Source organism: Bos taurus, chromosome 12 (assembly GCF_002263795.3).
Source record: "Bos taurus isolate L1 Dominette 01449 registration number 42190680 breed Hereford chromosome 12, ARS-UCD2.0, whole genome shotgun sequence".
Lineage (NCBI taxonomy): Eukaryota > Metazoa > Chordata > Mammalia > Artiodactyla > Bovidae > Bos > Bos taurus.
In genome coordinates, this window is record NC_037339.1 from 86,479,510 (window position 1) to 86,490,499 (window position 10,990).

At 65.8% G+C, this 10,990-nt stretch overlaps 1 protein-coding gene across 24 annotated transcripts in view; it reads left to right on the forward strand.

Moving 5' to 3' along the window:
* MCF2L (MCF.2 cell line derived transforming sequence like) overlaps positions 1-10,375 on the forward strand; it is a 91,270-nt gene extending 80,895 nt beyond the window's left edge. For 14 of the 24 annotated variants that reach the window (XM_059892327.1, XM_059892329.1, XM_059892330.1 and 11 more), the window contains 9 exons: positions 1-222; positions 302-394; positions 1,255-1,333; positions 1,466-1,532; positions 2,316-2,434; positions 3,048-3,140; positions 4,110-4,184; positions 6,357-6,923; positions 7,509-7,680. In XM_059892327.1, the coding sequence (XP_059748310.1) occupies positions 1-222; positions 302-394; positions 1,255-1,333; positions 1,466-1,532; positions 2,316-2,434; positions 3,048-3,140; positions 4,110-4,184; positions 6,357-6,923; positions 7,509-7,612 (1,419 nt within the window). In that variant the 3' untranslated portion in view covers positions 7,613-7,680. The other 10 variants (XM_025000180.2, XM_010810997.4, XM_025000179.2 and 7 more) reach the window with 6 other exon arrangements.
* Positions 10,376-10,990: the final 615 nt, after the last annotated feature.

The window sequence follows — 10,990 nt, forward strand, 5'->3', positions numbered from 1 at the left end:
GGGAACCTGAGTGACCTGGGGAGGCTGCTCATGCAGGGCTCCTTCAGTGTGTGGACCGACCACAAGAGGGGCCACGCCAAGGTGAAGGACCTGGCCCGCTTCAAGCCCATGCAGCGCCACCTGTTCCTGCACGAGAAGGCCGTGCTCTTCTGTAAGCGGCGGGAGGAGAACGGCGAGGGCTACGAGAAGGCGCCCTCCTACAGCTACAAGCAGTCCCTGAACGTGAGCGCCCCGGGCTGGGCACCTGCCTTCCGGGGAGGGCACCCCGCCGGAGGCCCACCCACTTGCTCTGCCCTCACAGATGACGGCCGTCGGCATCACGGAGAACGTGAAAGGAGACGCCAAGAAGTTTGAGATCTGGTACAACGCCCGGGAGGAGGTGTACATCATCCAGGTGGGCCCCGGGGTCTGCCTGGCCCGTGCGGGTGCCCGTGAGCAGTTTTGGCTGAGGGCCGCCGTCTAGGACCTTCTGAGGTTTTATCTCCCAGAGGCCAGCCCACACTCCTGCCCCGTTTGTGTGGGGCTGCCCTGGGCTGTCGGTGACGGAGCCGAGCCCTGACGGGGAGCAGGGACCCTGCAGGGCAGAGGGGCTCTGGAGGCAGGGCAGCAGGTTCCTGAGTGCCGGGACGGCGGGGCAATGCGGGCGGCCCATGCCGCACGTGCACACTGGCACACGCGTGCGCGGCTCTCGTGCGGGGAGCGTGTCCTCACCTCGCCGTGGGGGTGGGAGATGGTGGAGCTCTCGGGGCGTCCACGCGTCTGACAGAGACCCCGAGAGAGCAGCTCAGCCCGGGAGGCGACTCACCACGTTGCCCGCCACAGCTCTGACACGCTTGGTGGTCTGGGCCCTGGCGACCCTGGGGGATGTGGCCCCAGGGCAGCGAGGAGGCCCTGGCGACCTGGTCACAGCTCACAACACACCAGCCGGCTCGGCCAGCCAAGGGCCCGCAGAGCTGCAGCGGGAGCGGCCTCAGCCAGCGCCCGGCTCTGCACCAGCCTGGGATACTCAGAGTCCAGCACCTACCAGCACAGCCAGTGGTCAGCGCACCCTCTCCTGAGGGTTCCCGCTGAGTCAGAGTCAGAGCCGCAGGGTGCGGGCCTGGCAGCCAGCGCACCCTCGCCCCAGGGCTCCTTCCTGCACCCCCAGTGCAGCACTGTCCCCCGGTTCCCACGGGTCCCGGGCACCTGCAGAGGGATACACTGGCACACGTCACGGTGGGCACGCAGTCACCCCTGGTCTGCTCTGGGGCACAGGCACCCACTCCTGAAATCAAGGCCGCCTGGGTGAGCGAGATCCGGAAGGTGCTGACCAGCCAGCTGCAGGCATGCAGAGGTGAGGGCCTGTTCCCTGCCCCCCGGGCGTGTTTGGTCCCTCGGAGCAGCCCCAACCCTTGGCCCTCCAGACTCCTGGAGGGGAGGGCACGCGGCCCCAGATCCTGACTGCACCGGGCCCCTCTCCCCACAGAGGCCAGCCAGCATCGCGCCCTCGAGCAGTCCCAGAGCCTGCCCCTGCCCACACCAGCTGGCACCAGGTGAGGCCCGCCGCGTGCAGGGTTCCCAGTGGGAGCCAGCCAACCCGTGCCACCATGTCTCCTGGTCCCCAAGCCCACTGCCCAGGGCCCGGGGGTGTGTCCCGGGCTCACACGCTGCTGGTCAGTCCCAGCAGGTCAGCGTCAAGGCCTGTGCCTCTGGCCCCAGCCTCAGGCAGAGGCCAGTCCCTGTGTTCCTGTTTTCTCCTGGGGAGGGGGTAGAAATCCCATCACGATCAGCGCGCAGTGGGTGGCTGTCCCAAGAGCAGCCCAGCACCCACGTGTCAGAGTTGGCAGCGTCCCAGGTGGCCAGATCCTAGGAGCACACTGGCTCACAGCTGTGGGGCCCACGGCTCACGGGCAGACAGGGACGAGGAGACTCATTTCACACTGGCCTCGTTACGTGTCTTCTGCCCTCATTTTTCCTCTGTTGCTTTATCCATCCACTATTTATTCTTTTACTGTTTTTTATGTAAGCCACGTCTAATCATCTGTGGAGTAGGATATAGTCTAAATAAATAAATCACAGAACAATAGCTTTAAAGGAGAAAGGTTACCCTGTGGGAGAAAAAAACAACAAGACCGCCTCTTGCTTAGCAGCTGTGGAGGTGGTGTCCCCCCTGGCTACACCCAGAGTCTGGAGGCGCATGGCCACGGCCCCGCAGTGGGAGACACGTGGCCCGAGCGCTGGGGAGGAGCTCAGGGTCATCCCCTCCCCACCCTCGGGGGCCTGTGAATGCTAACGGCAATGTTCTTTTCCTTTTTCCACGCGTCTGACGTCATTAGTCCCTCGAAAGCGAGCACAAGAAACATAAAAAAGTTAGAAGAAAGAAAAACGGACCCGCTGAGCCTGGAGGGATACGGGGGGCCGACACCACAGCAGAGGGCCCCCGAGAAGGGCAAAGGTGGGTGCTGGGCTGAGCCCGGAGTGCCGGGCCACCCAGGAAGGGCGAAGGTGGGTGCTGGGCTGAGCCCAGAGTGCCAGGCCCCCCGAGAAGGGCGAGGTGGGTGCTGGGCTGAGCCCGGAGTGCCGGGCCCCCCGGGAAGGGCGAAGGTGGGTGCTGGGCTGAGCCCCGAGTTCTGGGTCCCCTGAGAAGGGCGAAGGTGGGTGCTGGGCTGAGCCCGGAGCGCCAGGCCCCCGAGAAGGGCGAGGTGGGTGCTGGGCTGAGCCCCGAGTTCTGGGTCCCCTGAGAAGGGCGAGGTGGGTGCTGGGCTGAGCCCGGAGTGCCGGGCCCCCCGGGAAGGGCAAAGGTGGGTGCTGGGCTGAGCCCGGAGCGCCAGGCCCCCCGGGAAGGGCGAAGGTGGGTGCTGGGCTGAGCCCCGAGTTCTGGGTCCCCTGAGAAGGGCGAAGGTGGGTGCTGGGCTGAGCCCAGAGCGCCAGGACAGTTGTGGGTGCCCACAGCAGGCGGGTCGTATGCACACCCCTTGGCCCCGGGCAGGTCCGTGTCAAGCGTGGGGCCTGGGGGGGACCTGGGTGTGACCGCCCAGCACCCCCTGCACCACCCTCTCTCCCCGCAGATGACGCGGTCACTAGCTCTACCTCAGAAAGCTCTGCCCTTTCTAAAAAGCGCTTCACCCTGCAGAGCTTTGCTGCCCTCAAAGCCCAGAAAGGTAAAGGCACCCGCCAGCCCACGGCCTCGGGGCAGCTCGCACCCTGGTTGTCTTTCATCACCCGCGGTGCCATGTTCATCCGCGTGGACCGTCTCGGGAGGGCATCTGCCGCCTTCATCACCGGGGAGCATCTTCCACCCCGTCGCTCTCTGTCCCCAACGCTGGTGTGTCTGTCATCTGTGCGGCCAGAGCTCTTTTCAGGGCCTTTTCTTCGGGAAGGAGGAGGCCCACGCTTCTGATGGAGGCCCGTCTTGGGGGCCCGAGTGTCCTTTGCCTGCCTTCTGGCCCAGCTCCTCCCGCGAGCCCATCCTCTCCCGCCGTTCCCTGTCAGGCCCCCGCCTGCCAGAGAGCAAGGCTTTCACTTCCCTCTGGGCTGTTTGAACGCACAGGCAGGTTCAGAGTGTCCCAAGGGGGGGTTTCAAAGCCCACTGGGGCGCCCGGGCAGCGGATATACGCGAGAAGCATGCCCAGAAGCTGCAGGAGGGTCGTTAGAGGGCTCCCCGCCAGACACTAAAGACTGGAGCTCTTTTTATGGGCCCCGAAAATTGGAGCTTTTTTTTTTTTCCAATTTACAAAATCATTTTAAATTGGCTTCAAACAAACAAACGAAAAGGTGGACACATCCTGGTCCTCACGTTCGCCGGGTTTGCAGAGCATGTGCCCGGTGCGTGCTGCACGCGGGGCCCAGGACACAGACACCACGACGCCGACGCCGCGTCATCTGCAGCCCTTCCCGCCCTCCCACGGGGCTCCCCGTGCACCCCTGGGTCCCTCCGCCCGCGCACTCGGCTCGGAGTCCCCGGAAGGTGCACCCCTGGGTCCCTCCACCTGCGAGCTCGGCTCGGAGTCCCCAGAAGGCAGCTCTGGCCGCGGGTCTCATTGCAGCTCGTGATCCATGTCACTGCCCATGTGCTCAGCTTCTGCGCCTCACGCTCTCCTGTTCTGTCTCTGCCTCTCGCCCCTCTGCAGCTTCTCCCACCAGTCCTGACAAAAAAGCTAAGCGACACCAAGTAAAGAGCGACCCCACGCCTTTTGGGTTACGAGGTAGAGTGGCTCACCTTCTGGACAAGGCCTGACACCTGCCTCCCCATCCGATTAGGGACCCTGTCTCACCCTCACCTGTCATCTGAGCTGCCCGGCCAAGTAGGTCCCTCCCAGCCAGGGGCAGAGTCGGTGTTTTGTTCCAAACCTGACGCCCCCACGACAGCCCTGGTGACGTCTGGCTTCTGGCTGCCGGGCCTCAGGCTGGGCACGCCCAGCGCCGCAGAGCTGACCGCCGAGTGCCAGGCAGTGGCTGGGGACGCTGGCCGGCGTCTGGGACGGGCAGGGCTGTCTCCCAGAGGCTGTGGGGCTGCGGGGCTCTGTGCCCCAGGCCTGATCTGCCTTGCTGTTGGTCCTCACACTTCTGGGGACAACAGCCGGTGGAGCCCTCCTACTGCGAGTTTCCTGGGGGCTCCCGCTGTGCAGACGCACGGGTCGGCTCTGCAATGAAGCTCAGGTCTTGGCCTCCGTCGCCCCTGCGGCCCAGGAGACCCCAAGACCCCCGGCCCAGGTTGAGAGTCTGAGGTTCCCAGAGAGGATTCCACTGTGTGATTCATCCTGCGTTTCCCAGACAGCGTGGCGGTCCCTCGGGTGTGGCTGGACCCTACCCCGTGCTCAGACCACTCAGGGTGACCGGGCCCTCCCTAGCCTCCAAGGACAGTCTGTGCCCCAGGGACCCGGGCCACGCCCTCGCACGACCCAGGCAGGCCAGCCTGAGGCCAGCCCTGCACACTCAGCCCTGTGGAGCCCCAGGCTGGGGAAAGGAGCCGCCTCCCGCAGGGCTCCTGGGAGAGGCTGCTGTGGGCCCTTTGGGTTCCTGCTTAAGACCAGGGGTGTCCGAGGCACCTCCCTGCTCTGCCGACTCTCCTGGTCCGGGGCCCCTGCCCCGTGCAGCTCAGACGCTTTGCACGGCCTCTGAGCCCAGCAGTGTCAGCTCTGAGCTTCCCCGCTTACCTATGAGACAGTGAGGTGACCTCACATCCACAGAGGGGTGTTAGAGCCTGGAGCAAGCCCAGCGCGGCCAGCCCCCTCCCCTCCTGCCCTCTCCCCCTCCCCCTCTCTCCGTCTCCTCCCCCTTCTTCCCCTCCACCCCTCCTTCCCTCTCCTCCCCTTCCCCTCCCCCTCCTCTCTCTTCCTCTCCCCTCACCCTCTCTCCTTTGCCTCCCCCCGGCTCCCCCTCCTCCCCTCTCCTCCTCGCCTTCCCCCTCTCTCCTTCCCCTCCCGCTGCTCCCCCTCCTCCCCTGTGGTGAGTCACTTCAGTCCACATGAGGGCACAGTGAGGTTTCTTGGCTTCCACCCTTGCCATCACCAAGTATCTGCTTCCTGGAGCTCCATCAGCCCCTCTTTCTCCAGTGTCAATACCAGTGGCTGTTTTACAGGGACAACAGGTGACCAGACTCACGGTCACCTTGGTCCGATGTCCTCCTCCAAGCCCCCAGCTCCTACACGGCCTTGGGCCCAGCATTTCCCCCTTACTCCTGCCAGTGTGGACACAGGGACCACCTCGCCTGGTACAGAGGGTCCCTCAGAGGCCTCGGGCAGCCGGGCGTGACCAAAGGGCAGTGCCCATCCTTGTGGGCCAGCCGGGTTTACGGGCACCCGCGTCCTGGGGCCAGTGCTCTGCGCAGCAGCAGCGTCATCGTCTGCCCACACTGTCCCCCGTCACACTCCTGCTTCCGTTTGGCCAGGAGCCCCTGTCAGTGCTGGGCGGGGTGAGCAGACATTTGTGGCCAGCTGCCTAGCGCCAGGGCCCCTGGTGACCAAGCCCAGCGCCCCCCTGTACTTCTTGCGCTGGGCGACTGTGGACGTGCCCCAGCGGGCAGGGAGGGGGGTCTGTGGCTGTAAACTCGCAGTTCCTGCTCCCCACACGGCCCCCGTGGGGCCATGGGTCATGCTCACGGTGGCTGCCCTTGGGGATGCAGGGCAGTGGAAACACTCACCGAGGAGTGTTCGCGTGGTTTATAAAGCCCGAAGAAGCGTCGTCCAGTGGCCTCCCAGCCACTCTCTCGCCCTCCCTAGCCGGGGTGCTCTCAGCCCAGCCCCGGCAAGGAGCCCTCCTCCTGGCCGCTGCCCGCCGTGCGGTGAGGGGTGCTGTGCTTGCCAGTGGTCACAGAAAGGGCCTTCCCTTGGCAGCAGATCATGAGGGGATCCTCACCGGAGCCTGTTCCTCTCTAGGCTGGAGCAAAACGTCCCACCCATCAGAGACGCCTGAGGACAACGATGGCTGGTCCAGCACCGAGGAGCCCGTCAACTCCTCGGACGCGGAGGAGGAGGGCAGAGCGGGCCCCGGGAAGCTGGTAACCTGGGCTCTCACCTGGCCGGTGCTCCCCGCTGCACCCTTAGGGGCCCGGGGCCCTGGGGCCATGGGAGGGTCTTCCTGTGCCTGCCCTCTGTTAGTTCACATCAGCCTGGCCCACAGCGCACACCTGCCCGCTCTGCCCTGTAGGGGAGCTTTGCTAACGCTGCACGTCTCCACCCCAGCGTTTAAGAGAATTGCGTTGTCCGAGGTGCAAACTTGCCTTCGAGACAAAGTTCTGCTTTCGCATGAGCCCCGAGGGAAGCATAAGCCGTCAGAGTCAGGACACACAGCAGTTACTCGCTGCCGCTGGCTGCTGCCCTGGTTCATACCAGCTGTTTGCAGCACGCAGAGCACCCCAGAGAAGGACGGGGCAGACACGCGTAGGTGGGGGAAAGCAGGCGCGTCTCAGGGGGCCCGGCGGCCCTTCCCGAGGAGGCCTAAGAGTGAGTGGAGCCGGCCAGGACCCCAGGGGTCAGCGGGGGAACCTCAGTGGGCAGGCAAGCCTGGGGGGGTGCCTCCTGCTCTCGGGGTGGCCAGAGGGTGGGAGGTGCTGCCCCGGGCCAGGGCGGGGCTGGGCGGGGTGTCCAGGGAGGACGATGTTGGCCCCCCGTGAGGATGAGGGGCCCCGGCCCAGTTCTGCCCGCTCCCATGCCAGGCGGTGCGACCCCTGCACAGCTCGGTCACACGAGGCTGGAGCCCCCGCGCTCCCGCAGAACAGCCTCCCCCTCGAGTCCGCGCCGCTTGGCAACTCTGTCCACAGAGGTGCTGAGCACCTGGTGTGTGAGGCGCTGGCCGCCGGGCTCTGAAGGCAGACGGGGGACAGGAGCCCCCTCTCACGGGTGAAAGACGAGCCCCCGGCCAAACTCGTTCCGTGCCCGCAGGTGTGGCCCAGGCAGGGGGCAGCAGGGCCACGGTGGCGGGCACACGGGCCCGGAGGGGCAGGGCAGGCCGGGGGCTCTCAGGGGTCTGTGCGAGGCCTCTCCAGCTGCGGGCTACGGTGCATGGGGTGCCCTGCTGTGCCTCCCCAGGTCCCCGGGAGGTACACCGTCACCAGGCTGGACGAGAAGGGGGTCTCCGACGTGCTGGCCCTGAGAAGCGGGGACGAGGTGGAGCTCGTGCAGGAGGGAGATGAGGGCCTCTGGTAAGACCCCCGCCCCACGTGCCCCTCGCCTGCGCCTGGCCGCGCCCTCACCCAGCCCCTTGCAGGTGCGTGCGGAACCTGAGCTCCGGCGTCGAGGGCTGGGTGCCCGCCCACAGCCTGTCCACTCTCCTCTGCCAGGGTGGCCCCGTGGGGTGCCTGAGCAGCCCAGGTGAGCCCTGTGCCCCACCCCACCCCCTGTGAGCGCCCCCACCCCCGTCAGCGCCCCCCAGCCCCATGAGCGCCCCCCACCCCCGTGAGCGCCCCCCGACCCCCGTGGGCGCCCCCCACCCCCATGAGCGCCCCCCAGCCCCATGAGCACCCCCTACCCCCGTGAGCACCCCCCCGACCCCCATGGGTGCCCCGACCCCTGTGAGCGTGCCCCGGCCCCTGTGAGCACCCCCCACCCCTGTGAGCACCCCCCCGACCCCCGTGGGTGCCCCCGACCCCTGTGAGCACCCCCCAGCCCCATGAGCACCCCCCACCCCCGTGAGCACCCCCAGACCCCCGTGGGCGCCCCCCATCCCCATGAGCGTCCCCCACCCCCATGAGCGCCCCCACCCCCGTGAGCGCCCCCCACCCCCGTGAGCGCCCCTCACCCCCGTGAGTGCCCCCCAGCCCCCCCCGTGAGCGCCCCCAGCCCCCGTGAGCGCCCCCCACCCCCGTGAGCGCCCCCCACCCCGTGAGCGCCCCCACCCCGTGAGCGCCCCCCCCCCCCCCCCCACCCCCGTGAGCGCCCCCACCCCCGTGAGCGCCCCCCACCCCCGTGAGCGCCCCCACCCCGTGAGCGCCCCCCCCCTAGCCCCCACCCCGTGAGCGCCCCCCACCCCCGTGAGCGCCCCCACCCCCCCCCCCCCCCCGTGAGCGCCCCCACCCCCGTGAGTGCCCCCAGCCCCGTGAGCACCCCTCACCCCGTGAGCGCCCCCACCCCCGTGAGCGCCCCCCACCCCGTGAGCGCCCCTCACCCCCGTGAGTGCCCCCAGCCCCGTGAATGCTTCCCCACTCCCGTGAGCGCCCCCAGCCCTGTGAGCGCCCCCACCCCCGTGAGCACCCCTCACCCCCGTGAGCGCCCCCAGCCCCGTGAATGCTTCCCCACCCCCGTGAGCGCCCAGGTGAGGCCTGCGGTGACGGCAGGCAGCTGGGGGCCAGCGAGTCCGCCTGTGCAGCGCGCTGCAGCCCTCGCCTGCTTGCCCTCAGAGTCCAGTGCGGGTTCCGCGGTGCTGAGCCCCTCGTCCAGCTGCAGTGAGAGCTGCACGGCCGCCCTCGCTGACCTGCAGGGGTAGCACCACGGCCACGCTGCCCGCAGCGCCAGGAGCTGGCCTCTGCTGGGGCCACCTGCCCACCGAGCTGTGCCCGGAACCCAGCGCCGCCGCAGCCCCCGAGGACGGGGCACCTTCCCAGGCGCAGAGCGGAGTGCAGCACCGGATCCCCTAGGAAGGGGCAGACCGACGGAGCTGATGGACAGACCTCCAGGGGAAGGGCCCCAGCCGCGATCGTGGCCGCTGCCTCTGTTTCCACGTCTCTGCCTCTGGCGGCAGGAGCGTGCATCCTGTGGAGCTGCATCCCGAGAAGCGCCTGAGGGCCTGGCCAAAGGCTGGGGATGGGGGTGGGGATAGTTGGTCTTTTACACATTTTTTTTAAGCAGGGATTAATCCTACGGCCATTTTTTGTGGTACTTGGGCCTCTGATCTTTACCAGGAATCACTGTGTTTACATGAAGTGACAATTTGATACTGTATTTGATATAGAACTATTTTTGTTACCGGGGTTCACAGGGCACTGGGTGACCTGGGGGCTCCCGGGGACTCGACGGCGCCCTCTGAGGCCACCTGCTCCCAGGTGCGAGGGGGCCCCGGAGAATCGGGCAGAGTCGCTACAGACCGGCGGCGCAAAACCAAGGAAATTCCTTCATCTGTGTAGGTTAATTTTCAAAAGAACATGTAAACTATAAGAGGTTAACTTTCTTTTCTACAGAAAAATGAGGGGACTCCTGATTTTTTAACACTCTTCACTGACTTAGGGTATTTTTATTGTTTTTACACGTAAAGATGCCGTTTTGGCAGGTGTCACCCGAACCGACGCTGGGCCCGGGAAGCCCTGCGCTCGGCCGCCCCCGCCCCGGGTCCCGCGTGGCCGTGCCATGAGCACGGGAGCAGAATTTATTTTATTCCACTCGAGGCAGAACTGGAAAGAAAACTCTTCTGTTCTACTGTTTTTGTGTGTGTTTCAGAAACAGATCCTGTTGTCTGGAAGTGCTTCTGTGTCTGGTTGGGGCAGACGTTTCTGTGTGTGCGTGTGTGTGTGTGTGTGTGTGTGTGTGTGTGTGCGCGTGTGCGCACGTGCCCAGCGCGGCCGTGTGTCTATAGCCTCCAGGCTGCTGGCAGGGGATCACTGTACGGCCCGAGCCCCAGGCCACTGCAGCCCCGCCGCGGCCCCGGTCGGCAGGCGGATCAGGCCTCTCTGAACCGTGTAGTGGGCGGCGGGCAAGGTCCGCAGCTCTTTCTGGAAGCATGTAAGTTATTTCGAAAACGACGAGTCACGTAATTTACTTAATATATTGACTGTTCAGACACCGTTCCTGCCGTCCCTGCCTGGGATTGGCCCCGTTTCTGTGACCTCTTCCTCATGAAGGCACTTTAAAACTTCGCGTTTCAGCCACTGTTTTTTTTTTTTAACCTTCTGATGTAAATGAAGTTTAAAAGTCAGAATTCTTTATTGTATGGATGGAGTTTGAAATAAATATCGGCAACTCTTGCAGTCTGCCTTCATCTGTAGAGGGTCAGGGCCTGAAACTGGGCGGTGATGCTAGGGCTGCCCTCACTGGGGGGGCCGCCCTCACTGGAGTGCCCCCAGACTCCAACGCGAGTGAGCAGGCCCCCAGGCTCTTCACAACGGCCGCCTTTCTCCCCACTGGACGCCAGCGCCTGTGCCCCCTCGCCCTCCTCAGGGGCAGGACAAGGTGAGGCCTGCCCCTGCTCGGCCACTGGTCACTGAGAAGACCTGGCTGCCAGGAGAAAGGGTGCAACGCCAGGGGGAGCACAGGCTCCTCAAAGCCAAGTGGCCCTGGGCTGCCGGGTCCCCTCCCCCCCCGGGGACATCCCCCAGACTTGAGCGCCTCTGCCCCTCGCGTTCACTTGATGCCTGCTGACACCCGTGCCCGCAGGGCATCTGTCTGTGGAAACCGGCTCAGCAGTGATGCTTGGAGAAGCCATAGAAGGAGCCTTGTCCCCGCTGGTCCTGTGCTCAGGATGCCGCACGTGTGGCTCCAAACACAGGCTCAGCTCAGCTCTGCTCAAGTGAAACCAGGGGCTCCGGGCAGAGAGCAGCCCCTAAAATACCCCTCTATCCGGAACACCAGAAGGCCGCCTGCTT